This window comes from Rhinatrema bivittatum, chromosome 4 (assembly GCF_901001135.1).
Source record: "Rhinatrema bivittatum chromosome 4, aRhiBiv1.1, whole genome shotgun sequence".
In the NCBI taxonomy this organism is placed as follows: domain Eukaryota; kingdom Metazoa; phylum Chordata; class Amphibia; order Gymnophiona; family Rhinatrematidae; genus Rhinatrema; species Rhinatrema bivittatum.
In genome coordinates, this window is record NC_042618.1 from 411,135,455 (window position 1) to 411,160,983 (window position 25,529).

The 25,529-nt window shown below is 41.2% G+C and overlaps 1 protein-coding gene across 4 annotated transcripts in view; it reads right to left on the reverse strand.

The window, feature by feature from the left end:
• Positions 1 to 25,529, reverse strand: part of CCDC36 (coiled-coil domain containing 36) — a 165,338-nt gene that overhangs the window by 135,302 nt on the left and 4,507 nt on the right. For 3 of the 4 annotated variants that reach the window (XM_029601198.1, XM_029601197.1, XM_029601196.1), the window contains exon 2: positions 10,234 to 10,296. In XM_029601198.1, the coding sequence (XP_029457058.1) occupies positions 10,234 to 10,289 (56 nt within the window). In that variant the 5' untranslated portion in view covers positions 10,290 to 10,296. Of the gene's footprint in view, positions 1 to 4,909; positions 5,115 to 10,233; positions 10,297 to 25,529 lie in introns of those variants that run through there. The other variant, XM_029601195.1, reaches the window with a different exon arrangement.

Consider the following 25,529-nt stretch of genomic DNA (forward strand, 5'->3'; position numbering starts at 1 on the left):
CATTTCCTGAATCTGTACTGAGGAAGACTCAGAACCAATGTACTGAGGAAGACTCAGAACCAATGTCAGGAAGTATTTCTTCACGGAGAGGGTGGTGGATGCCTGGAATGCCCTTCCGGAGGAAGTGGTGAAGACCAGAACTGTGAAGAACTTCAAAGGGGCGTGGGATAAACACTGTGGATCCATAAAGTCAAGAGGACGTCAATGAAGAGTGGGTGGTTCGCCAGAATTGCGGCTACTGCCTGGAGATAATACCCTTATTCAATAAACATACACACGGTTACTGCAACTTCAACATTGCTCTAAGCTTCAACGGCAAGAGGAAATGTGGAAAAAAGGATTTGCATTCACAAAGCGGGGAGTAGCTGGCTTGTTACGGCGGTTACTACCCCAAACCAAATAAGCCTAATACTTCACTTTCAATGCATATCCAGCATAGCTCTCTGCTTCAACGGCAGGGGAGAAGTAAAACTGATACTTCACGCATATCCAGCATAGCTCTCTGCTTCAACGGCAGGGGAGAAGTAAAACTGATACTTCACGCATATCCAGCATAGCTCTCTGCTTCAACAGCAGGGGAGAAGTAAAACTGATACTTCACGCATATCCAGCATAGCTCTCTGCTTCAACGGCAGGGGAGAAGAAAAACTAATACTTCACGCATATCCAGCATAGCTCTCTGCTTCACTGGCAGGGGAGAAGAAAAACTGATACTTCACGCATATCCAGCATAGCTCTCTGCTTCAACGGCAGGGGAGAAGAAAAACTGATACTTCACGCATATCCAGCATAGCTCTCTGCTTCAATGGCAGGGGAAAAGTAAAACTGATACTTCACGCATATCCAGCATAGCTCTCTGCTTCAACGGCAGGGGAGAAGAAAAACTGATACTTCACGCATATCCAGCATAGCTCTCTGCTTCAATGGCAGGGGAGAAGTAAAACTGATACTTCACGCATATCCAGCATAGCTCTCTGCTTCAACGGCAGGGGAGAAGTAAAACTGATACTTCACGCATATCCAGCATAGCTCTCTGCTTCAACGGCAGGGGAGAAGAAAAACTAATACTTCACGCATATCCAGCATAGCTCTCTGCTTCAACGGCAGGGGAGAAGAAAAACTAATACTTCACGCATATCCAGCATAGCTCTCTGCTTCAACGGCAGGGGAGAAGAAAAACAACCAATAAGGGCTGAATAACAAGGTCTGGGTAAACAAATAAGCATGGGTGTAGCTTGCTTATTGCGGCGGTTACTACCCCTAACTAATCAAGCTTGATATTTCACTTGGATGCAGCTCCATCACTACTCTCTACATTTAATGGTGGGGGTGAAAGGGAAATAGAACCAAAGGTTACTAAGAGCCAAGAGAAACAGATAAGTATGAGAAAAAAGAAGTGTGAAGCTTGCTGGGCAGACTGGATGGGCCGTTTGGTCTTCTTCTGCCGTCATTTCTATGTTTCTATGTAACCACTATCCTATAGTGCTAGCCCACATACTACACTCATCTGTATAGTTAGTAGATTTTCAAAGAAATTGTAAAATGAGGTGCATGATCCTCATATCTTAAAAAGATTAAATCAGTTACTTTGGAGTTAGAATTCTTCCACTATAGTTCAAAGCTATATCAGCCATTATAAGCAACATTGCAAATGCAGACAATGAGAATGCTAACCATGCAGGCTTCATTCTGAAACACATTAATTGTATGCCTTCAAATTCTTGAACATTTCAGCAAATTATATGGTACACCTTAATTAAAGCCTTGGGCTTTGATTTCTACTGTGGCAGATCTGTAGTTTTATAGAAAACACAGATGAATTCCTCCCCCCACCCTCCCAAAAAAAATAGAATCTGATAGGACTGAAAGTGTGTAAGACCATTCATTCACAACGGGTTGAATTCACCGTAATTATTTTTGGTTTGTGAAGAATACTGCATACAAGCCAAGTAGCAGCCATTGGAAAAAGGAGATATTCAATAATGATAATAATAATAACGTTTTTCTATGTGCACTGTAGGAAAAGCCACATAGATGCTGCATTAATACCCTATATTTTGCTCCCAAATATGCCCAAAAAGACTGATTCAATCAAATACATACATATAATCTGATATGTTTAATGTTATTTTCATCTTGTTTCCTTGTACTACTTCTATTTGTTCCATGTAAACCGATATGATGTGCAAACGAATAACGGTATATAAAAGCCTTTAAATACATTTAAATTAAATGTCTTATTTTTAAAGTACCTCTAGGAACACCCCCCCCCCCCATTTCCCCATCCCTCCACCCACCCAGATGCAAATACATTTTCTCCAGCCTCAGGCAGAAATAAATCCAGCATGCAGCTACCATAAGAGTGATTTCAACACTTTTAAAACATTTTTTATACTTTAGGAAAATTAGCAAGTCTATCTGTAACAAGTCATTTCTTTAATTTTTTTCAAAGCACCCCAGAAAACGTTTTACCCGTGTTAAAGACACCCACTGTACACCAAATCCAAAAGTACTGTCAAATAATCCCATAACAGAAAGCTCCTTCTGCTAGGTAGACTTTGTTATGAAAGACATTAACCTGAGGCCACATTTTGATGGACTCAAAAAGGTCAAAGCCTAGTAGGATCTAACAATCAGATTCTTAGTTTTTGTAGTCTCTCTTGTAAAGAGGAGTGCTGAGAAAGTGAGGGTCACAATAAATCCTGGGGTTAAGTCCAGACAAAGTCCCTGGTTAGATTCTCTGATGGTGGGGGGAGAGAGTAAACTTCCAGGACCTAAAGTGCCAGCAGAATATCATTATTGAATATCATTACAGAATATTACTGAATATTAATATTAATATTAATAAATATTATTAATAAATATTAATAAATAATATTACTGAATATTACTGAATGTTACTGAATATCATTACAGAATATCATTACTGATATCCGAGAGAAGCCTCTTTCCACACATCCTGTTCAACAATTTTCTGCTACCTCTATCTCCCAACAACAAATTTCAGAGGCACCAGCCTCACACCCCGGTATCCCATCACAAGCCAACAATCAAATAAGCAACTACGCCCAGACACCTATCACAGCCACGGGCTCCTCCCTAACTAGCCCTACTCGATCTGCCTGACTCTTCCCGCTGACGTTTCTAGCCAGGATGCGCTCCTTCACCATTCCCAGAATCTGCAACCACTTGACAAGACTCCCGAAGCCCTATACTCACTCACTCAACCGCTAACAGAGGCTCATTCCCATCATGCTATCCCCAGCCACTCAAATTCTTGGCCTGGCATTATTCTCTTTGACCTTATTCAATGCGCAATCCATCACCAAAAAAACGCACATACTCAACGACCTTCTCTCAGAATCTAAACCAGACATCTGTGCTATCACAGAAACCTGGTTAAAATCTACAGACACAGTATTAATAAACCAGCTCCCCATTCAGGCCTACGACCTCCTCTCTGTTCCCAGGCTCAAAAAAAGAGGAGGAGGGCTACTCTTGGCAGCCAAAAAAGGGCTAGGCCTTACCCTACAGTACACAAATGCTTCAGCCAACCTGGAATTTGCCTTCTTTAAATCAAAATACCTCCAAATCGGTCTAATTTATGCCCCTCCTGGAATTCTGGAAGCAGACCCTTCCCCCATCATCGAACTCACCGCAAAACACCTTAATACCGAAAAACCAGTCATCCTGATGGCTTTAACCTTCATGTTGACGCTCAACCACGCTCCACAAATTGTGAAACCCTACTCACCACTTTCAGCCACATGGGTTTCAGACAAATCGTTAACAATCCCACTCACAAAGCAGGTCACACATTAGACCTCATCTTCATAAACGATGGAATATCCCCCTACACCAACCCAACATGCTCACCAGTCCCTTGGACGGACCACCAAATCATTTCCACGGTTCTAGAGATCAAGGAGCACCCTCCCCAAGCAACCCACTTAACTTCAGTATCCGTCAGGAAACCCTGCTCCGGGGAACTGCTTACCTCGTATATTTCCAAGGAACTAGTTCACCTCGACCTCTCTAACGTCAACACTGCCACTACATCTTGGATTAACATCACCAACAAAGTCGCAGATCGAGTGTGCCCCATGACCACGAAAACGCTCCACCCGGAAAAGGACAACAGGAAACCCTGGTTCACCCCTGAGCTGAAGGTGCTCAAACAGGAGCTCAGATGCAAAGAACATAGGTGGCGTAAAAACTCTTCCACAATGACCATCTCCGCCTTCAAATCCAGCCTAAATGCCTACAGAAATGCCATTAACAGAACCAAGAAATAATTTTTCTCTAAAAAGATACACCACTTTATCTTTGACTCCAGAGCTTTGTTTTCCTACATGTCAGCCCTCACAAAACCAGCTACTCCCCTCATCCCAGACGACCAAGCTACTAACAAGGCCAACGAACTAGCAGACTACTTCGAGAGAAAAATCGCCACCCTCGTTGCCCCCCTCATGGGGCCCGCTCCTCAGCCTAATTTCGTATCCCCCTCCGGGTCCCAATTCACGCACTCAACCTTACAGCAACAAAATGCAACCTCAGCTACCCTTGCCTCCTTTGAGCTGACATCCGCTTTAGAAATAGAAAACATCCTCAAGAAGTTAAAACCTTCGTCTCATCCTTCAGATCACATACCGTCCAACCTGCTTTTTTCTATTCCAAACATCATCGCCAAACCAGTAGCAGACATCATAAATTGCTCACTGTCCCAAGGACACGTCCCAGAACAACTCAAGCTTGCTGTGCTCAAACCCCTCCTAAAAAAACCCAACCTGCCTTCCTCAGACCCAGCCAACTTCCGCCCCATAGCCAACCTCCCAATGATCACCAAACTCATGGAGAAGATAGTGAACAGACAACTATCAGAATACTTAGAAGAAAATGACATCCTCACCCCAAATCAATTTGGATTCCGAAAGGCTCTGAACACCGAATCACTGCTGGCCACGCTTTCGGACACCATCCTCCTTAAACTGGAAAAAGGTCAACCATTCCTACTCGCTCTTCTGGATCTCTCCGCAGCGTTCGACACCGTGAACCACACCTCCCTTCTACAGCGTCTAGCAGACATCGGCATCACAGGATCGGCGTTCAACTGGTTCAGATCATTCCTTGAAAACAGGTTCTACAAGATCAGGATAAATAACAAAGAGTCACACCCTATCAGATCAAATCTGGGGGTACCCCAAGGATCATCTCTATCACCCACGCTATTCAATATTTACCTCCTCCCACTCTGCCATCTACTAACCAACCTCAAGCTAACACACTTCATATACGCGGATGACATACAGATTCTCATCCCCATAGCTGAATCACTTCACAAAACTTGGTCTCACTGGAATAGTTGTCTCACTGGAATCAACAACCTACTCACCAGCCTCAACCTCGTACTTAACTCCAACAAAACCGAAATCCTCCTAATAGCCCCAGACAACAGCATTACGCTTAACCCTCCGATCTCTTCCCAACTCCCCATTACATCTATCGACCACACAGCGCATGTAAGAGACCTTGGTGTGCTACTAGACAACCAACTCACAAATTCGTAAACACCACCACCAAGGAATGCTTCTTTAAATTGCAAGTATTAGAAAAATTAAAACCACTTCTGCACTTCCGAGATTTCCGCCTGGTATTACAATCTATCATCCTCCCGAAACTGGATTACTGCAACTCACTTCTCCTGGGCCTACCCGCCAGCACAATCAAACCTCTTCAGATGGTCCAGAACGCAATGGCCAGGATCCTCTCTAACACCAATAAAAGGGAACACATCACCCCTATCCTCCAGAACCTTCACTGGCTGCCAATTAAATTCAGGATACTCTTCAAAGCCCTTATGATGATCCATAAGGCTTTACACAACACCTCCCCCCTCAACCTAACTTTCCAACTTCAGCGGCACACCACCATGAGACCCATCAGAAGAGCGTACAAGGACATGCTACAAACCCAGCCTGCCAAAACTTCACTTAGGAAACGCGCCCTTGCCACAGCTGGCCCCTCACTTTGGAACACGCTCCCTCCAGACCTCCGCCAAGAACCCTGCCTCTTGGTATTCAAAAAGAAGCTAAAGACATGGCTGTTTAGCCAAGCGTTCCCTGATAGCTAAGAGCCGATGAATAGAGCTTTACAGACACTGGTCCACCAACCCCTCTGTAAATATGTTTTGAATTGTTTAGGCTTTGAATTATACTTCTTTTTGCTAATCATGTTTTGAAGTGCATTCCATTGGTTTCTCTGTAAGTTTTCAGTTTTCATCTACTGTTTCAATGTATCCGCCCCTGAGGCGACAGTTCAGTTCTCTGTAAACCGGTGCAATATGTATTCTATACAGGAACACCGGTATATAAAAATTAAAAATAAATAAATAAATACTGTTGGTTTTATCTCAGAATGTAAGCCTGATGGACGTAGATGCTTATAAATCAAACAGAACACTCATGAGCATGTGTTCCAGACAAAAAGATTTGCTTTGTGACTTTTTCAGTAATTATAAACTGGCACCAGACACATTTCATCACTGTTACATCCATGTCCATTATCCATATTTGGGAACTTTTGATTTCCAGTTACCCCAAGATTGCTGCAGATTTGGGAGGCAGGGGGGGAGGGAATGTGCATGTAAGCACCAGTAGCAGTATGCACACAAACTTTCTCACATGCGCACACACTCACTCATACTCTCTTTCATGCACATACACGCTCATTGTCACAAACACACACTCGTTCTCATTCTTCTCATTCACCCTTAGATTCTCACACATATGCACACTCACTCAGTTCTCCTCCTCTTCCATATTCACATTGATCTCTATAACAGCAAACCAAATACTCTCCACTGCCAGTTTGTGATGTAACACACATCCCTGCAAATAATACCATATCATAACAGTACTAAATCTCAGGACTTGAACAGCAGCAACCTCATCTATGATAAGGCAGCAATGCAAATATTATACCATGCCCTAGAACATTAATATACCATCTACTGGGGAAACAGAATAAGCCAGACTGTTACAAATCCCTACAGAGAAATTACATGCAAACAGAAATACTGCATCTCAATTACTCATGCAGAACACAGATCGACCTTTACCTAATACAGAATAAGGGACTACAAATTAGAAACAGAAACAGGTAGACAAAAATAAAATGGAAACCCCAAGAAACCAAACTCTGAACAATGAAATACTAAGAAAGAACAAAATAAAAAATGTATAATACACATTCCCAAACATAGCAATTACTAATAACTCAAAAATTGTTTGTTTTTTTTTACCTTTATTGTCTGATCTTATTTTCTAATTTGTTGGACCCAGCCTCTTTTTCCCTCATGTTCCTTCTCAGTCTTTTCCTAATTCCTTTTTCAGGGTCTCTTTTTTCTCTCTCTTTCTTCTCTCTCATCATGTCTTCTTCCCTTCCTCTCTCTCTCTCACACTCACATAGGTTCTCACTCTCAAATGCTCTCTCACACAAATACACACACAGAAGCTTTCACTCTCACATGCTGTTTCTCATTCATATACACACACAGGCTCTCATTCTCGCATACTCTCTGGCTCTCATACATATAAACTATGAAAAGTTTGTATATGTGCATCTATAGGCCCAGGTGATTGCCAATTTGATCTGGGTTTTACAATGGATGGGTCGCTGTTGGTACCACTTTCACCCGAAAAATACAATTTCAAGTTTAATTTACGGATGAATTTTTGGATCGCCACCCTACTCTCAAATTCTGAGTGTATGTTGGTAGGTACGAAAGATAAGCCCTGATCTAAAACTTCAATTTGTTTGGGCAAGAAGGAGATAGATGATAGATTAACTACCGCTGATGGTTGTGGGGTGGCTACGGTGTTACCATCCACCCCCTTTGTTTGTCATTTCTTTTGTCTAGTTTGGGGGGGATCGTAATCCTCTCCTTGATTGAATTTTTTGCCTCTACCCCGATACGTCCCACGAGTTCCTCGTTTCTGGAAGGCTGTACTTGTATTAGTGCCCCGTTGTGATTTTGAAGTTGTACTGGAGTGTGTGGTGTCTTTTCCCTCTTCTGATCCGCTTGATTGTTCATCTGACGAGAAAGTGAATCTCACTTTCCGTGCTTGAGTATTGTTGGTCAATCCAATTGTAAACTCTGTCCATCTTGTAATCTGTTTGATCTCTTTTCAGCTTGGAAATTTTAACTTCCTTTATGGAGGTACGGAACTGCTCTAAATCATTCTGTAACTCTTTGATTTATCATCCAATGCTGTAATGGACATGTCCTGCTTAATTTGATCCAACATGGTCTTAGTCTGTTCTGTAATTTCCTTAATACTCGTTTTTGTTCTCCTTATGATATGCAACATTATAGGCCATCAAACATGTGGACACTGCAGTTGGTGCTCCCAGTGCATTGTAGGAATAGAATGGATTGATCCAGTTACACAATATAAAGTATGGCGGAAGAGCAACACCGACTGTAATTCACACAATGTAATTTATGCAATAGTGTGTCCCTGTCTAAAACTGTACATCGGCCGCACCACGCGGCCGGTTCGAATTCGATTGAGTGAGCATAAATCCCGGTATACCACTGCTAAGTTGACAGCCCCCATGGTGCAGCACTTAACATTAGCATCTCATGATATACGGGAACTCAAATGGACAGAGCTTGAACAAGTGTCCACCCCTCAGCGGGGTGGTGATTTAAGAGCTCGATTAAACCATACAGAATTATTTTGGATTTATACTTTAAAATCTTCTAATCCGCAGGGCATGAATGATGAACTGAATTTGTCGTCAATCGCTTTATGATTGTATCATTCACTAACAGTTATTCTCCAAGCAAAAACGGACCGGTAGTTCTCAACCAGGTCTGATAAACATGTGATATTTACAAAGAGTGTATGTTGGTAGTTCTCCATCAGGTCCGTGCATAGTAGATATAGAGGACCAACACTATTGGTTGGACTAGCAAATGAAAACACTTCCCATAGGAGGACAACAAAAGCAACTCTGATTGGCCACATTAGGATACAATTCACCCCATAAAACAAGAGCTTGCACAGCCCATATTCAGTTGACATCTGGACTGCTACCAGCAAGGACTGCTATCAGCAAAGTCTTTCAACCAATGGAGTAGACATACAAGGAAATCGGAGCGGGGCACCCCGTCAAGAAGGCAAGCGACTTAAAAATGGAGAAGCCTCTTCAGACATTTAAGGAAAGCAACTTAAGGAAAGTAATATTTACATATTTAATATTTTGTTTTCAACAGCGGGTTCTAACATCACTCGCCGGAACATCCCCTGAGGAAGGACGCATCCGCGTCCTAAACATGTACATGTTGGGATATTGACAACTTGTGAGATCTGATATACAGTAATAAGAATAGAGTTAGTTCTCAACAAGAGAAGGATCAGAGATCATAGTTGATAGAATATCAACGGTGGTGCCGTGGTATTTGAAAACAACAAAAAACAATCTGCATCTAGTTGAGTTATTTTGCACTGGATGTCATTGGGTAATTCTAAACACAGTAAAAATTATTGAAGTTTTAAAACACAATATTTGCATAGAAAGGCACAAAAAATGGAGGAGGTTGGCGGTTCTATGATTATAACATGCCAAATGAGGCAGGGTTGCCTACATGATTATATGAGACCCTTCCAACCCCTCTACAAAAAATTTTGTTCTTATTATATTCAATAAAGAGAATTCCACAGTTGGTGTAGGTGCATAAAAAAAAAAAAATTTAAAAACAACAAAAACTCTGCAATAGCATACACACAAACGTTTTTCATAGTGATTGAACCTTTTTGGTTCCTTTTTGATTTTTTCAAATATTCATTTAGCCAGCTAACATGAATATTAACTTCAGAGAAAGTAATTGTATCTATTTATTAAATGAGACAGTATATGAAATTCTTCTTTATTTGGGTGTATATAGTTCCCTATTTTGGCACTATAACCAACAGAGATAATTTCAACATTTCAGATTTTGAGCCAGTAATGTATGTTTCTTAAGACTGAAGCCTCTGAAAGCACATGGAATAAACAAGCTGCTTACTATGAACTAGTATACTGTACCATTACTAATTTATCTTTCTTCTGTGAAATATTAGTCATTCTTCCTGGCAATTAGAAGCCTATCACTATGTTTCACCCAAATACAACTAGTGTTCTGTTCAAATTAAACAAGTGACATTACTACAATAAAGAAAAACTTACCCTGTCCCTGAGGGAATGCTGAACATATCTTTGATATTCCAGACATTAAAATTCATTTTTTAGCTGTGTTAAAAAGAAAACAAACAAAAAATATGATTTTTACAGTATCTAATGATTTTTATTAAAAATAAATGTGATAGATTCTTAAGTTCCCACACCAGCAAATTGCATTCAGGCTCTGAGTTACCATAGCAAAAAATCAGCTTCTTTGAAAGAAAATGCAGCAGAACATTCTATAGAACTTTTACATAAATAAAACTTCCTAAACTCTGTTAAAAATGGCTGTTGGTTTAAACAATTATTCAAAGCAAGTTCCTGTGCTGAAATATTGTCACATATATTCCCATTTAGTAAGATGTGGTTCCTCATGGGAATAGAATACCTTTCAATAACAACTTCAGATTTTTCTTAAAAATTAAATTCCCATTAAATGCTTCAAATTAAAGGGCCTATTTACGAAAGAGTTTCTTCCATTTTGTGCCCAAGGGAAAACTGCTTAGGACATAGGGCCCTAAATATATCAGGGCTAATATTCAGCTGTGGAGCGGCTAGTTAAGTTATCTGGCTAACTTAACCAGGATATTCATTGGCGTGGCAGTGCTGCTGAATATATCCAGCTATCTTAAAGTTAGCGGATAAGTATACCTGGCTAACTTTAGGATAGCTCTACAGCGCGACCAGAGTTAGCCGCATAAGTTATCCTCATGGATAACACCTCCCACTCGCCCCCAATTTATACAGCTGCATTCTAGTTGCATAACTCTTATGTGTCTAGAATGTAGCCACAAACACCAATGAATATTGCCATTTTGCCGTTTAGATGGATACATTTTCAGTTATCCATCTAAATGGCTTTTGATTGTAGACCTCATCATTACTTCCACCCATCTCATCATAATGAGGTGTGTTAACTATAAATTAAAAAAAAAAAAAAAAATATATATATATATATATATATATATATATTTATAAAAGGCTTCTGTCAGTTGGTTACACTGTTGTATCTGTCTGTTGCCACCAGGTGGCATTGTTATGAGTCCCCAAAGCCCTATTTGTATATATAGCATTTAATAAAAAGCTTTTCTCTTTAGCTGTTGGCTCTAAGCATCTATTTCATTCAGCACCCTGAACAGTGGAAGGTGCACTGTGCAAACACAATATGCTCTGTCTGCAAAGCCCTTTCTGGCACTCACTCAAACACACATACAGGCTCTCTCATACACACACACACACACACACACTCTGTCAGGGTCTGATTAATACACCAGCACAAAAGGCTCACTTCATCAGCAGTTCTAATGAAAAGAACATAATCAAACATAAGTTGTCCTTCTTGTGTTACAATAATGCAGGAGAGTAAACAACATAGCCAAAAGGCTTCCCTTTCTGGGTAAACCACGAGTAAGATCCAAACATCTTGAAAGTTCAGTGCAGCCCTCTTCAGACACAGCCCTAAGGACAGGGAAAAATATGTCAGCAGAGAACTCTGCTGGCTAGAACTTAAAACAGCTGAGGTAAAAGGGTGAGTCTACCTTTAGGCCAATGAGCTTCTGTCTGGACATAACCCAGCCCACAATACCTGTAAAGTAACAGCACTGCTCCTTCTCCAATTTTCCACCATAAGCACAGCTCACCCAGAAGGGCTTCAGCCTACCATTTCCAGGGTCAGCACCCCGCAGGTCCTTACATATGTACACGCATACACTTACACATGCTCTTCTCTTAATTTGTTAATATGTTAAAATATTTATCTTTTCCACTTTTCTTTGCTTTTGAAAATGTACATCAGTTGTGAACCAAACTACCCGAGCAATGCCTGATACTTTTTGCTAATGTACTCTATTTGCAAAATCCCATTTCTCAGGCTCCTGCACACAAGCATAGACAGGCAAATACACATATACATACACAGTCTCACACATACACATAGGCTGCCACACATATATATATATACACACACACACACACAGACAGGCTCCCACAAGTATAAAAATACACAAGGTCCCCCACCCACATATACACACAAGATTCCACACAGGAAATTTGTTAGGAAAAAAATAAAATGAGAAATTCACAAGGTTAAAAACTTGCAGGAAGCATGGACATATTTAAATTACCATCCTTGAGACCCTGTTGCGTCCGTCGCTGCTCGACGCCCTCACTCCGCCCTCCTTACCACTGTGGTGACTCCCTCCGGGCCTGATGGACGGTTTGCTGCCGCGGCATCTTCTTGCCGTCTTCCTCCGGCGTACCCGGAGTGGCACGACGCTGTGGATCCTCCATGTTCCTGATGACGTAGGGTGCGTGCGCTCCGAAATATGTACCAGCAAGGGCACGAACCTCAGGGGTGTCCCCCTGAACTGACGTCATCCGCTTCCAGTATAAAAGGTCTCAGTATTTGCTAACGAATTGAGTTAGCAAGGATTCGTCCAAGCTACTCTGCCTCCTCGGACTTACCAGGGGTACCTGCTCCTCGGGGGCCTCACTCTCTTTTCTCTATTTCAGATTGCCGATAGGAACCGGTACTCGCTCCTCGAGGGCCCATGTTCCTGAACACTCTGAAGATTCTCTACTGCCTGGAAGCTATCACAGATACAGACAATTGTGAGTTACCAACGCTCTCTCAGAGCTTTCCCTGGAACCAGGTACTTGCTCCTCGAGGGCCTAACCCTTTCCAGCTACTGAGCTTTCTAAAGACCTTATGTGAGATCTATCATCCAGTTCTGGCTATGAACACAGCATACCCTGTCTACTCACTATCTATAGTTTCTCTACAGCTCAACAATTCTGGGATCGCTGTTCCAGTACCTGAGGGACTTCAGCCCTGCCGGGCACATCAGCTCACTACTGCTACCTCTGGTGGTTCTACTAACCTGTCTAATAAAAGAATTTTTTGTGTTTGTTTCCGTATTCAAGCCTAGCCAGTGGTCCTTCTCAGAATATCCTCCTGGGGGCGCAGTCATCTGCCATCGGCCCAAAGATTCACCTATCTACATTCTTCTACAGCTGAGTGTCCTCTCCAAGCACTCTGCTGGTAACAGATGGCTACTCCTTCCCCACCAGGAGTCTTCAGCAACAGATTCATTACAGTTTGTTACTACTCCCTCTACAGGAGCTGAGCATATCAATTTACTAACTTCTCCTCCCTCAGGAATAGATTACAACAGATTGCTAACTCCGTACGGAGATTCGTAACAGATTGCTAACTCCTCCTACCACAGGAGCAGATTCCTAACAGAATGCTAACTCCCTAGCAGGAACCATACCAGCTTACTAACTCCTCCCCTTCATAGGAGTATAACCATAATAGATTGCTAGCTCCTCCCTCCAGAGGAGCTCGCTCATAACAGATTGCTAACTCCTCCCCTTCATAGGAGTATAACCATAACAGATTGCTAGCTCCTCCCTCCAGAGGAGCTCGCTCATAACAGACCCAGACAAAATGTATTCCATGCATTAAAAAAAGTTGAAGGAAAACCAAATGACTGCTGGTATGGTTTAATAGTGAGGTGAAAGAGGCAATTAAAGTGAAAAGAGCATCTTTAAAAAAATGGAAAGAAGACCCAAATAAGGAAAATAGGTAAGAGCGCACTGGCAAATTAGATGTAAAAACGTAATTTAAGCAGGTTAAGAGACAATTTGAAAAGAAGCTTGCCACAGAGGTAAAAACAAGTAATAAAACCTTTTTCAAGTACATTTGTAGCAAAAAAAAGCCTGCGAGGGAGTCAGTTGGGCCACTAGATGACTGGGGAGTAAAAGAGGTGCTCAGGGAGAAAAAGAAAATAGCAGAATTCTTTGCCTCTGTCTTTACAGAGAAGGGTGTCAAGGTCATACCCACACTGGAAACATTTTTTGATAGTGATAACGCTGAGTGAATAAACAAACTCCCTATGAAACTGGAAGATGTAATAAATCTGATTGACAGTCTAAAGAATAATAAAACACAGGGACCGAATGGTATTTATTCCAGAGTTCTGAAGAAACTCAAACATGAAATTTCTGGTGATTTGCAACCTATCATTTAAAATAGCCATGATGGAGACCACATGACATGATGGAGGAATAGGACGTGTGCCTATGTAGCTCAGGGTCTCCTCCTCCCAACTCTGATATTATTTTGGGTAAAAATTTAATTTGCTGGTCATTGAACATACCATATTAAACTAGAGTCTCTTATATATTAGAAGCAGTGAAAGTGATCCCGGAATTTTATGGCATCAAAGTCACAGCGGAAAAATAGTGCAAAGATGGCGGCCTCTTCCAGTGCACTGCCTTCGCCTCCGACCACAGACTTGAAGGATGCTGATGTCACAGCAACTGTTGTAGCTACATTCGATGTTAAATTTGAAAAAATCTATACTAAATTTGACAAAATTTTCATGTTGCTGGCAGATTCAACGAATCGTATCCAGGACATTGAAGCGCGTGACCCGGACAGACTGGGTACCTACCTTAGAAGTGGAGATTGCGTCTTTAAGAAAAGATTGTGACCAGCAAGCCATTCAAGTGGATGATCTGGAAAACAGGATCCACAGTGCAAATTTTAGATTTATCGGATTGCCAGAAAATATTCAGTTGCAGAATGGCTAGAAGAATGGTTACCGCGAGTACTTCAAATAGACAATAAACATGGAATCCTTCGTGTTGAGAGGGCCCACCGTTTCGAGGTCTGGTCCATTCAGAGATCCTGACCTCATCCTGAGATTGCCAAGTTTTTAAACTCAGCACATAAAATGGATATATTGCAGGCTTATTGTAAGAACCAAAGTGAGGAATATGAAGGGAAACCAGTTTAAATTTTTCCAGACTACTCTGCAATGGATGCAGCTCAATTGAAAGCTTTTGCGCCAATCTGTGCACGGCTAGCAGAAAAAAAAATACCATTCAAGCTGCAATATCCAGCGAAATTGCGGATCACTAATGATAAAAGAGTGAGTACCTACAACACGGTGGATGGTACTACTGTGTTTTTTAATTCAGTGCAATCCAATGGATCAGGTTGAAAGATTTAATGAGAAACATCTTCTCAAGAGACATACAGATTGGAGGATTGCCAGTCTGGGCAAGATTTTTGTTGTTTGCTTGAGTTTACAAAGTTTGAGCTACACTGCTCACAAGTTATCTTTAATGAGAAACATCTTCTCAAGAGACATACAGGTTGGAGGATTGCCAGTCTGGGCAAGATTTTTGTTGTTTGCTTGAGTTTACAAAGTTTGAGCTACACTGCTCACAAGTTATCTTTATGCCAGAACTGACTTGCTCTTCTGAGATCTGGATGTATCTAGACAGAGTTATAAACAATTTTGGGAATCTTAATATTATTCAAATGATTTTGGATTCTGACTGTGTGGCAAAGGGAACAGTGAGGTCTTGGGTCAAGAGTTAATGGCATCAGGAACAGAGGACATGGATAAAAAAGAGGAATGAAGAGAGCAGAAAAGGATTAAAGGCTTCAATAATGGTTCCGGCTGATTGTCCGGATACTTGGTTATAGAGATAAAGTGAAAGACACTTGGACTCTTCTCCATTTTCTTTTTTTTGTTGATGCATCTGTGCATGGTGTTGGATTTTGGGAGGAGGGGATCGACCATGTAGATGACGGTCTATTGACCCTATGCATAAGGGGTTGAGAAAGATGAGTCGAGCAGGTATAAGGAAAGTTGGGAGAGGTGTGGTGATTGGGAGATTAAGTGCTGGGGAGATCATATGGGATGGAGTGTTTAGAAATGGGGAAAGGGAAGGGAGGGAGGTGGGGACAGAGGGAGGCAGATTAATGTGACTTTTCAAACAGGGTGTGCCTGATATGGAATCTCAGAGAAATGGATCCAAGTCTAAACTGGGGGATTTGGGCCATTTAAAGAAAAAGCTAGGTATAGAGTTCCAGATAGCAATTTCAGAGATGATTAGATAATCACACATACATCCATAGACTACGTTTCATGGAATGTATCAGGAATAGGTTCGGTATATAAGCGCTATAAAATTTTGCAAGCTATGTAGTGTCAGAAGGTGCAAATAGCACTGTTACAAGAAACTCACTTGAATGAAATTGAACACAAGGAGCTATGCCAAGCATGGGTTGGAGAAGTTTATTTGTCACAATCTAATAACAGAGCAGCTGGTATGGCTATTTTGATCGGGAAACAAATCCCCTTCCAAGCTCAACGAGTTGTGACAGATTCGGAGAGATTTATATTGGGCAGTGGTACTATATTTGGTCAATGATTATGGCCCTAATACTTATACCCATTCTTTTTTTTTTTTAATTTATATTTTATTAATTATAACATTTATTTACAAAATGCAATAATCAAGGCATACAAGAAACATTTTTAACCTTTAAACAAGTCACATTTATACTCTTCACTATAGAATCATTGTTAAGTCCACATCAAGGGGTACGGGTGGAGATCCTAACTGCTGCATTCTTTTTTTTCTTTTGCAACCTTAACTCCTTAAACATTCAAAACTTCACTTTGGTGACTTGTCCTTTAAGAAGCGTTCCAAGTGAGTGGGGTCAGTAAAAATAATCTCTGCCACTTTGGGTGGAGCATAATTAAAGCTCCACTCATCTTGTCCCAACAGCAAAAGCGACCTTTGAGAAGCCAAAGTTTCGTTCGATGACCCACATAAGGCATCGTTGTACCTCCTCTCTGCCGGCATGTTGGGAATGGCAACGGGGGTGAGAAGCCAGGTCCTGCAACCAAACCCAGAATCTCTGGCAGCAATAATAGATTAAAGGCATCAATCAGTGCATTGTCACTTGCAGATGTGAGTGGCTAACCACAGCATCCAGTAAGACTGTATAAGGTAGCCTGTACCTTTGCCGAGCCTTTAAGGATGATTTGTGTAGCCTAAGTGCCTATCATATTGTTGTAGGCCATATATGTGCACGCTAGCTGTAGCGTTAAGGAGGTCAGCTGTTCACAACTACTTCATCACATGTGGGTATTGGAACTAATGCGAGCCATATCCTCACAACCCAGCAAAGGCTACTGGTGTATAGCAGCCTGCCAACCTTGAGGAGATATATAAGAGCAGCCACACCAGTGTTACCTGCAAAGGTCGTACCTCATGGTGTGAATGCAAATGTCCGTGGCATATGTGTAGTCTGTCTTGCCTCGAAAACCAATTGAGAGCTCACAGACAGGGAATATGGCAGGCTACCAACATGCACAGGACACTGCTTGTAGTATAGGTGTGTGGGTCTATACAGAAACAGTCTGTGACAATAAGAACATAAGAACATGCCATACTGGGTCAGACCAAGGGTCCATCAAGCCCAGCATCCTGTTTCCAACAGTGGCCAATCCAGGCCATAAGAACCTGGCAAGTATCCAAAAACTAAGTCTATTCCATGCTACTGTTACTATTAATAGCAGTGGCTATTTTCTAAGTCAACTTAATTAATAGCAGGTAATGGACTTCTCCTCCAAGAACTTATCCAATCCTTTTTAAACACAGCTACACTAACTGCACTAACCACATCCTCTGGCAACCAATTCCAGAGTTTAATTGTATGTTGAGTGAAAAAGAACTTTCTCCGATTCGTTTTAAATGTGCCACATGCTAACTTAGTGGAGTGCCCCCTAGTCTTTCTATTATCTGAAAGAGTAAATAACTGATTCACATTAACCTGTTCTAGACCTCTCATGATTTTAAATACCTCTATCATATCCCCCCTCAGCCGTCTCTTCTCCAAGCTGAAAAGTCCTAACCTCTTTAGTCTTTCCTCATAGGAGAGCTGTTCCATTCCCTTTATCATTTTGGTCGCCCTTCTCTGTACCTTTTCCATCGCAACTATATCTTTTTTGAGATGCGGCGAACAGAATTGTACACAGTATTCAAGGTGCAGTCTCACCATGGAGCGATACAGAGGCATTATGACATTTTCCGTTTTATTCACCATTCCCTTTCTAATAATGTCCAACATACTGTTTGCTTTTTTGACTGCCGCAGCACACTGAACTGTTGATTTCAATGTGTTATCCACTATGACGCCTAGATCTCTTTCTTGGGTGGTAGCTCCTAATATGGAACCTAACATTTTGTAACTATAGCATGGGTTATTTTTCCCTATATGCATCACTTTGCACTTATCCACATTAAATTTCATCTGCCATTTGGATGCCCAATTTTCCAGTCTCAGAAGGTCTTCCTGTAATTTATCACAATCTGATTGTGATTTAACTGCTCTGAACAATTTTATATCATCTGCAAATTTGATTACTTCACTTGTCGTATTTCTTTCCAGATCATTTATAAATATATTGAAAAGTACGGGTCCCAATATAGATCCCTGAGGCACTCCACTGCCCACTCCCTTCCACTGAGAAAATTGTCCATTTAATCCTACTCTCTGTTTCCTGTCTTTTAGCCAGTTTGTGATCCACAAAAGGACATCGCCTCTTATCCATAACTTTTTAGTTTTCTTAGAAGCCTCTCATGAAGACTTTGTCAAACGCCTTCTGAAAATCCAAATACACTACATCTACTGGTTCACCTTTATCCATATGTTTATTAACCCCTTCAAAAAAATGAAGCAGATTTGTTAGGCAAGACTTCCCATGAGTAAATCCATGTTGACTGTGTTCTATGTCTTTCTATATGCTCTACAATTTTGATCTTTAGAATAGTTTCCACTATTTTTCCTGGCACTGAAGTCAGGCTTACTGGTCTATAGTTTCCAGGATCGCCCCTGGAGCCCTTTTTAAAATTAGGGTTACATTGGCAACTCTCCAGTCTTCAGGCACAATGGATGATTTTAATGATAGGTTACACATTTTAACTAATAGATCAGAAATTTCATTTTTGAGTTCCTTCAGTACCCTAGGATGCATACCATCTGGTCTAGGTGATTTGCTACTCTTTAGTTTGTCAATCTGGACTACTTCATCTTCTAGGTTCACTGTGATTTGGTTCAGTTCGTCTGTCTCATCACCCTTGAAAACCATCTCCAGAACTGGTATCTCCCCAACATCCTCATTAGTAAACACAGAAGCAAAGAATTAATTTAGTCTTTCTGCAATGGCCTTATCTTCCCTAAGAACCCCTTTAACCCCTCCATCATCTAACGGTCCAACTGACTCCCTCACAGGTTTCTTGCTTCGGATATATTTTAAAAAGTTTTTATTATGAGTTTTTGCTTCTACAGCCAACTTTAGTTCAAATTCTCTCTTCGCCTGTCTTATCAATGTTTTACACTTAACTTGACAATGCTTATGCTTTATCCTATTTTCTTCAGATGGATCCTTCTTCCAATTTTTGAAGGCTGTTTTTTTGGCTAAAATAGCCTCTTTCACCTCACCTTTTAACCATGCTGGTAATTGTTTTGCCTTCCTTCCACCTTTCTTAATGCGTGGAATACACCTGGACTGCGCGTCTAGGATTGTATTTTTTAACAATGTCCATGCCTGTTCAGCACTTTAAACCTTTGCAGCTACACCTTTCAGTTTTTTTCTATTTTCCTCATTTTATCAAAGTTTCCCTTTTGAAAATTTAGTGTTAGAGCTGCAGATTTACTTATGGTCCCCTTCCAGTTATTAGTTTAAATTTGATCATGTTATGATCACTATTGCCAAGTGGCCCCACCTCTATCACCAAATCCTGCGATCCACTAAGAATTAAATCTAAAATAGCTCCCTCTCTTGTTGGTTCCTGAACCAATTGCTCCATGAAGCAGTCATTTATTTCATCCAGGAACTTTATGTCTCTAGCAAGTCTTGATGTTACATTTACCCAGTCAATATTGGGGTAATTGAAATCTCCCATTATTATTGCACTGCCAAATTGGTTAGCTTCCCTGATTTCTCTTAGCATTTTATCATCTGTCTGACCATTTTGTCCAGGTGGACGGTAGTATACTCCTATCACTATACTCTTACCCAACACACATGAGATTTCTACCTATAGATTCTACTGAGCATTTAGTCTCTTGTATGATCTTTATTCTGTTGGACTCTATACCCTCCTGGACATAAAGTGCCACACCCCCACCAAGTTGATCCTCCCTACCATTGCGATATAATTTGTACCCTGATATAGCACTGTCCCATTGGTTATCCTCCTTCCACCAGGTTTCTGTGATGCCAATTATGTCAATCTCATCATTTACTGCTATACACGCGCTCCTTCAAGACAGCAACAATGGCCGCTGTGTCGGAGGCCTCTGGCCTCGCCCCGCCCATGGACCGCCCCGCCCCACCCCACCCATGGACCGCCCCTTTAGTAAAGCCCCGGGACTTACATGCGTCCCAGGGCTTTATGTGCATCGCCAGGCCTTTTTAAAATAGGCCCAGCACGCCTAACCTTTTGAAAATCCGGCCCATGGCATAGAGTATGGATAAATAAAACAATATGCTAAATAAAACAGATAGTTGTATTCCAAGCCATCAAATGGACTAAAACACATGGCATACCTTGTTTCACAAACATAAAACTGGCACTGCCCACAGGCTGAAAAATCTAAAGAGGAAATTTTCAAAGGGTTTTACGCGTATAAAGGTGCTTATGAAAATTGCTACAATATATGCTACTTTTACACATGTAACTCCATTGAAAATTTACTCCTAGCCTGCAATGAGTAAAAAACTGAAGAGGGCATGAAAATATTCCTCATCCATTTTCTGAAAGCAGAATGGGATTATAAAAACCAGAATTCCAATTACACAATTAACTGCGCTTCAAGAAAATTCCTATCAGCAGGCTGCAGTATCTTTTGTCTCCCTTCAGTTCTTCTTCAGTGAGGAGGAGCAAAAAAATGCCAGTTAATTCTGAATATGGAGTTTATTTTTATTGTCCTTATGTATTTATAAAATCAGACAAAGGAAATCTCATTATTCTCCATAACCTCCTTTGTGTTAATATATTTTTTTGATTTGCAGTTTTTCTTATAAAATGACAACACCCTTAAAAAATACTCACTGGACCTTCAGATTCTCCAGGCAGGTCAATAAATATTTTGTACATTGAGAATTATTTCCTAATTTATACAAACTTTAAAACAATGGCGCTTCCAATTTCTTATTACCTGCAAGAGAACTCACCTGCTACATATTATTAAATTAACATAATTGCAAATTCTGTCAAGATGTAAACTGAAAGAATGAAAAGCTGGAAACAAGAATTTTGAGATAGCATTACTGTACACCCTATGTGCACTTACACATTTACAGACTTATGCTAAGTCAGATGGAAATGCACATGGTGCATAAGCAATATTAAGAAGGCACTGCCAAATTAGCATTCAGAAATAATATACAGGCTAATCAAATTTAAACTGTTAAGGTCTACAAATTTTTAACAACCCATTGACTGTATATTTAACTACTATACTCAATTAGCCTCACGTCTGCATTTCATTATTTTTACTGTGCACAAGAACATAGATCTGTTAATGTAATGGCAATTTGCTATAAATGAATGCACCATTTGAAAACATTCTGAAAGCAAATAGAAGAGCATATTTGTTTTAAAAGGTTTCTGCCAGATGAAGCTGATTTATCCAGCATGGTAAAATATTTTTTTCAGTAAAAATATCTGATAAAATAAAAATCTATACTGTTATGAGGAAATTAACTTCATCTAGAAGTAGGTGGTCTTCCTCTCAGCTTCACCCAGGAAAAGAATCATTGCTGTGATATACTGTAAAACAAACACATCTGTTTCTAAGATGCCACTATTTATTCAACAAAACTATTATCTTAATATGTAGTATGAATTTTCTTGAATGTGTTGCATGGTGTAGAATTCTTCAAATATTTGCAGAAACCACGCTTATTGGTTTATATTGGAAGAATGAGGCCTATTTTTATAAAGCACATTTTCCTGGAAATATGTTACTAGAATTTTTAATTCACATTGCACTTATTGTATCTGTGTAACTGCTCTAACATCATCAGAACCTGTTCCAAATTTTATTTTATTCTGCCTCTTACAATAATGTGTTCCATGCTGATAAATTAATAAAAAGGAGGGGTGAATGCTGATGGAGTGACAAGGAGGAAGTGAATGTTTGGGGGGAGTTGTGTGACATGGAGGGGTTAAACACTGGAAGAGATGGGGTGACAACTAGGGGTGAATGCTGTGGGAGGCAGGGTGATGAGGAAGGGTGAATGTATGTTGGGGAGGAGGAATGTCAAGGAAGGGTGAATGCTGGGAGGTGGTGTGACCAGGAAGGAAAGGCAAAATAGGTTAGGGCTGTTCAGCTTGGAGAAGAGAAGGCTGAGGAGGGATATGATAGAGGCCTTTAAAATCATGAGAGGTCTAGAACAAGTAAATGTGAATCGGTTATTTACTCTTTCTAGAAGGAAGGACTAGGGGGCACTCCATGAAGTTAGCAAGTAGCACATTTAAAACTAATTGGAGAAATGTTTTCACTGAGTGCACAATTAAGCTCTGAAATTTGTTGCCAGAAGATGTGGTTAGTGCAGTTAGGGGCGGATTTTAAAACCCCTGCGCACATAAATCCTTCCGGATTTACGTGCGCAGGGCCCTCGCGCGCCTATTTTGCATAGGCCACCGGTGCACACAGAGCCCCGGGACGTGCGTAAGTCCCGGGGCTTCCTGGCGGGGGCGTGGCGGGGGGCGTGACGGGATGACGCGGCATTTAGGGGCGGGGTGCGGCGTTTTGTGGGCGGCGACGTGGGCGTGGTTTCAGCCCGGGGGCGTTCCGGGGGCGTGGCCGCGGCCTCCGGAACAGCCCCCGGGACCGGACCACGGAGGGGGGCAGCCGGCCGATGCATGCAAAGTTACGCCTGCTTTCAACAGGCGTAACTTTGCTGACAAAGGTAAGGGGGGGGTTTTAGATAGGGCTGGGGGGGTGGGTTAGGTAGGGGAAGGGAAGGTGGGGGGAGGGCGAAGGAAAGTTCCCTCCAAGGCCGCTCCGAAATCGGAGCGGCCTCGGAGGGAACAGGCAGTGCGCGCTGGGCTCGGCGCGCGCAGGTTGCACAAATGTGCACCCCCTTGCGCGCGCCGACCCTGGATTTTATAAGATACGCGCGGCTACGCGCGTATCTTATAAAATCCAGCGTACTTTTGTTCGTGCCTGCTGCACGAACAAAAGTACGCGCTCGCGCAAGTATTTAAAATCTGCCCCTTAGTGTAGCTGGGTTTTTAAAAGGCTTGGAATAGTTCTTGGAGGGGAAGTCCATTAACTGCTATTAATCAAGTTGACTTAGGGAATAGCCACTGCTATTACTGGCATCAGTAGCATGGGATCTACTTAGTGTTTGGGTACTTGCCAGGTACTTGTAACCTGGATTGGTCACTGTTGGAAACAGGATGCTGGGCTTGATGGACCCTTGGTCTGATCCAGTATGGCAATTTCTTATGTTCTTAAGGGTGAATGTGTCTCGGGCTAACTAGTAACAAGAATGGGGTGCTGAGTCACAAGGGGGGGATGAATGCTAGGGTGGAATGAATCACAAAGAAGGAGTGACTGCTGAGGGAGTGAGAGAAGCTGAATGTTGTGGGGGTATAAGGTGAAGCTAAGAGCAAATGTGTACATGGTGGGTTATTTTCCCTCATGGAGCTGGCAACCTCAGACTGAAGCAGGAGCTGAGGATGGTCTCTTCTTAGCCTTTTGACTGAGATTAAGAAACTACAATCCATGGTGGGGAAAAGCCCTGATATACAAACACCACGAAACAAAGTGAAAAAACAAAATTCTCACAAAAATAATCAGTCTAAGATTCTTGCTTCTTGTAAGGAAATGACAAACTATTGCATGCTATGCAATGCATGCCACATAGCAATTATACATAGCAAATAACCACTATTGCATATATGTGTTTAAATTAATAATCAAACAATTTTATATGAACTCAAGGCACAAAATGCTTCACACTGCATTACTAATGCTGAATAATCGGCTGTGCAAAACCTTTATGACAGTTTGCCGGCAAGCAGCTTGATGTCTCAAATTAATTGTTTGAAATATGTGTGTCTGCCACTGGAAGACTACCGTTGTTGGACAAACAATCAAGATATAAAAATTCTAGCGTCCATTTTGACCAGAAGGGTGAATGAAGTAATTTAATCCCTTGTCTCCATTGATCAACCCTGCTTCATCATAGGGCATCAGTCTTCCATAAATCACTTGAAAGCCATGATGGATTTACAGTAGGCTAATAAGGGAATTGCAGATGGTCTTCTGGTTAGCTTAGATGTGGTCATGTATGCTGATCTGTCTGCCCAGCTATTAGTTAATGGAGCTCTGTCTAAGAGGAACAAGACAGGGTTGCCCACTGTCTCTATTTTTTTATGTTTTAATCCTAAAATCTTTGGCTATCAAGTTACATAGTATGCCCTTTTTTCAGGGAATTTTAATTGGGAGGAAACAGATTAAACTAAGTTTATTCACTAAGGATATGGTACTCTTTGTTGGCAAGTCTAAGGATATTCTCAATGATAAAATTCAGACACTAGGCACATTCGGATCTTTTTCAGGTTTGAAAATTGACTATAATAAATCTGAAGCTTTCCCTCTAGATCCAGCTTTGAGGACAGTTGGGAAGGTTCCTTTCCAATAAAATGGACAACTGACACCATGCGATATCTAGGTATTTGGCTAACACATACAGAGGAAGACCTATATTTACATAATGTTCTACATATCCTTGATAAAATAAAATCACTTCTAAATAAATGGATAGCACCTCCCTTAGTGCTTATGAGATGTTGTGCGGTGGTCAAAATGATGGCTCTCCCTAAATTACTTTACTGATTTCAAATGCTACCCATATGGATAAGGAGATCAGAAGTTCAGTCTTTTAACTCCATAATAAATGCATTTGTTCTGTGTAATAAACAAGCAAAAATAAAACATGAGATGCTGAAGGGAGATAAAGTCAATGGAAGACTCGCTTTACCTGACCTTTGGATATTTAATGTTGCTTGTTTGCTATGATATATAGGATAGGGTATCTCTACATAATAAATTTGATCCTGAAGGCTTGCTCGAGGAATGGATTAGGGCTTGTTAATTTGCTTCATCTCTCCAGGAGCAAATTACGGGAGAAACGAGTTTTGAGTTCAGGGATATCTCCCTTTTGGAAAGCCTTAAAATGGTCGCGAGAAAGCTTGCATTACAAACACAACATATCTCCATTCTTATCTTTTGTGAGGAATGTAGAATTTCCTGCAGGTCTTCATCATTCCGTGTTTCATCTTTGGAAGGGAAAAGGCCTGTATGGTTGGGTCATTAAATATATCCGGAGCTGGGTTGTCTGTACTCTTTTCAACAACTGAGAGATCAGTGGCCGAGTCCAGAAAATACTTTCTTTGCCTGTCTGCAG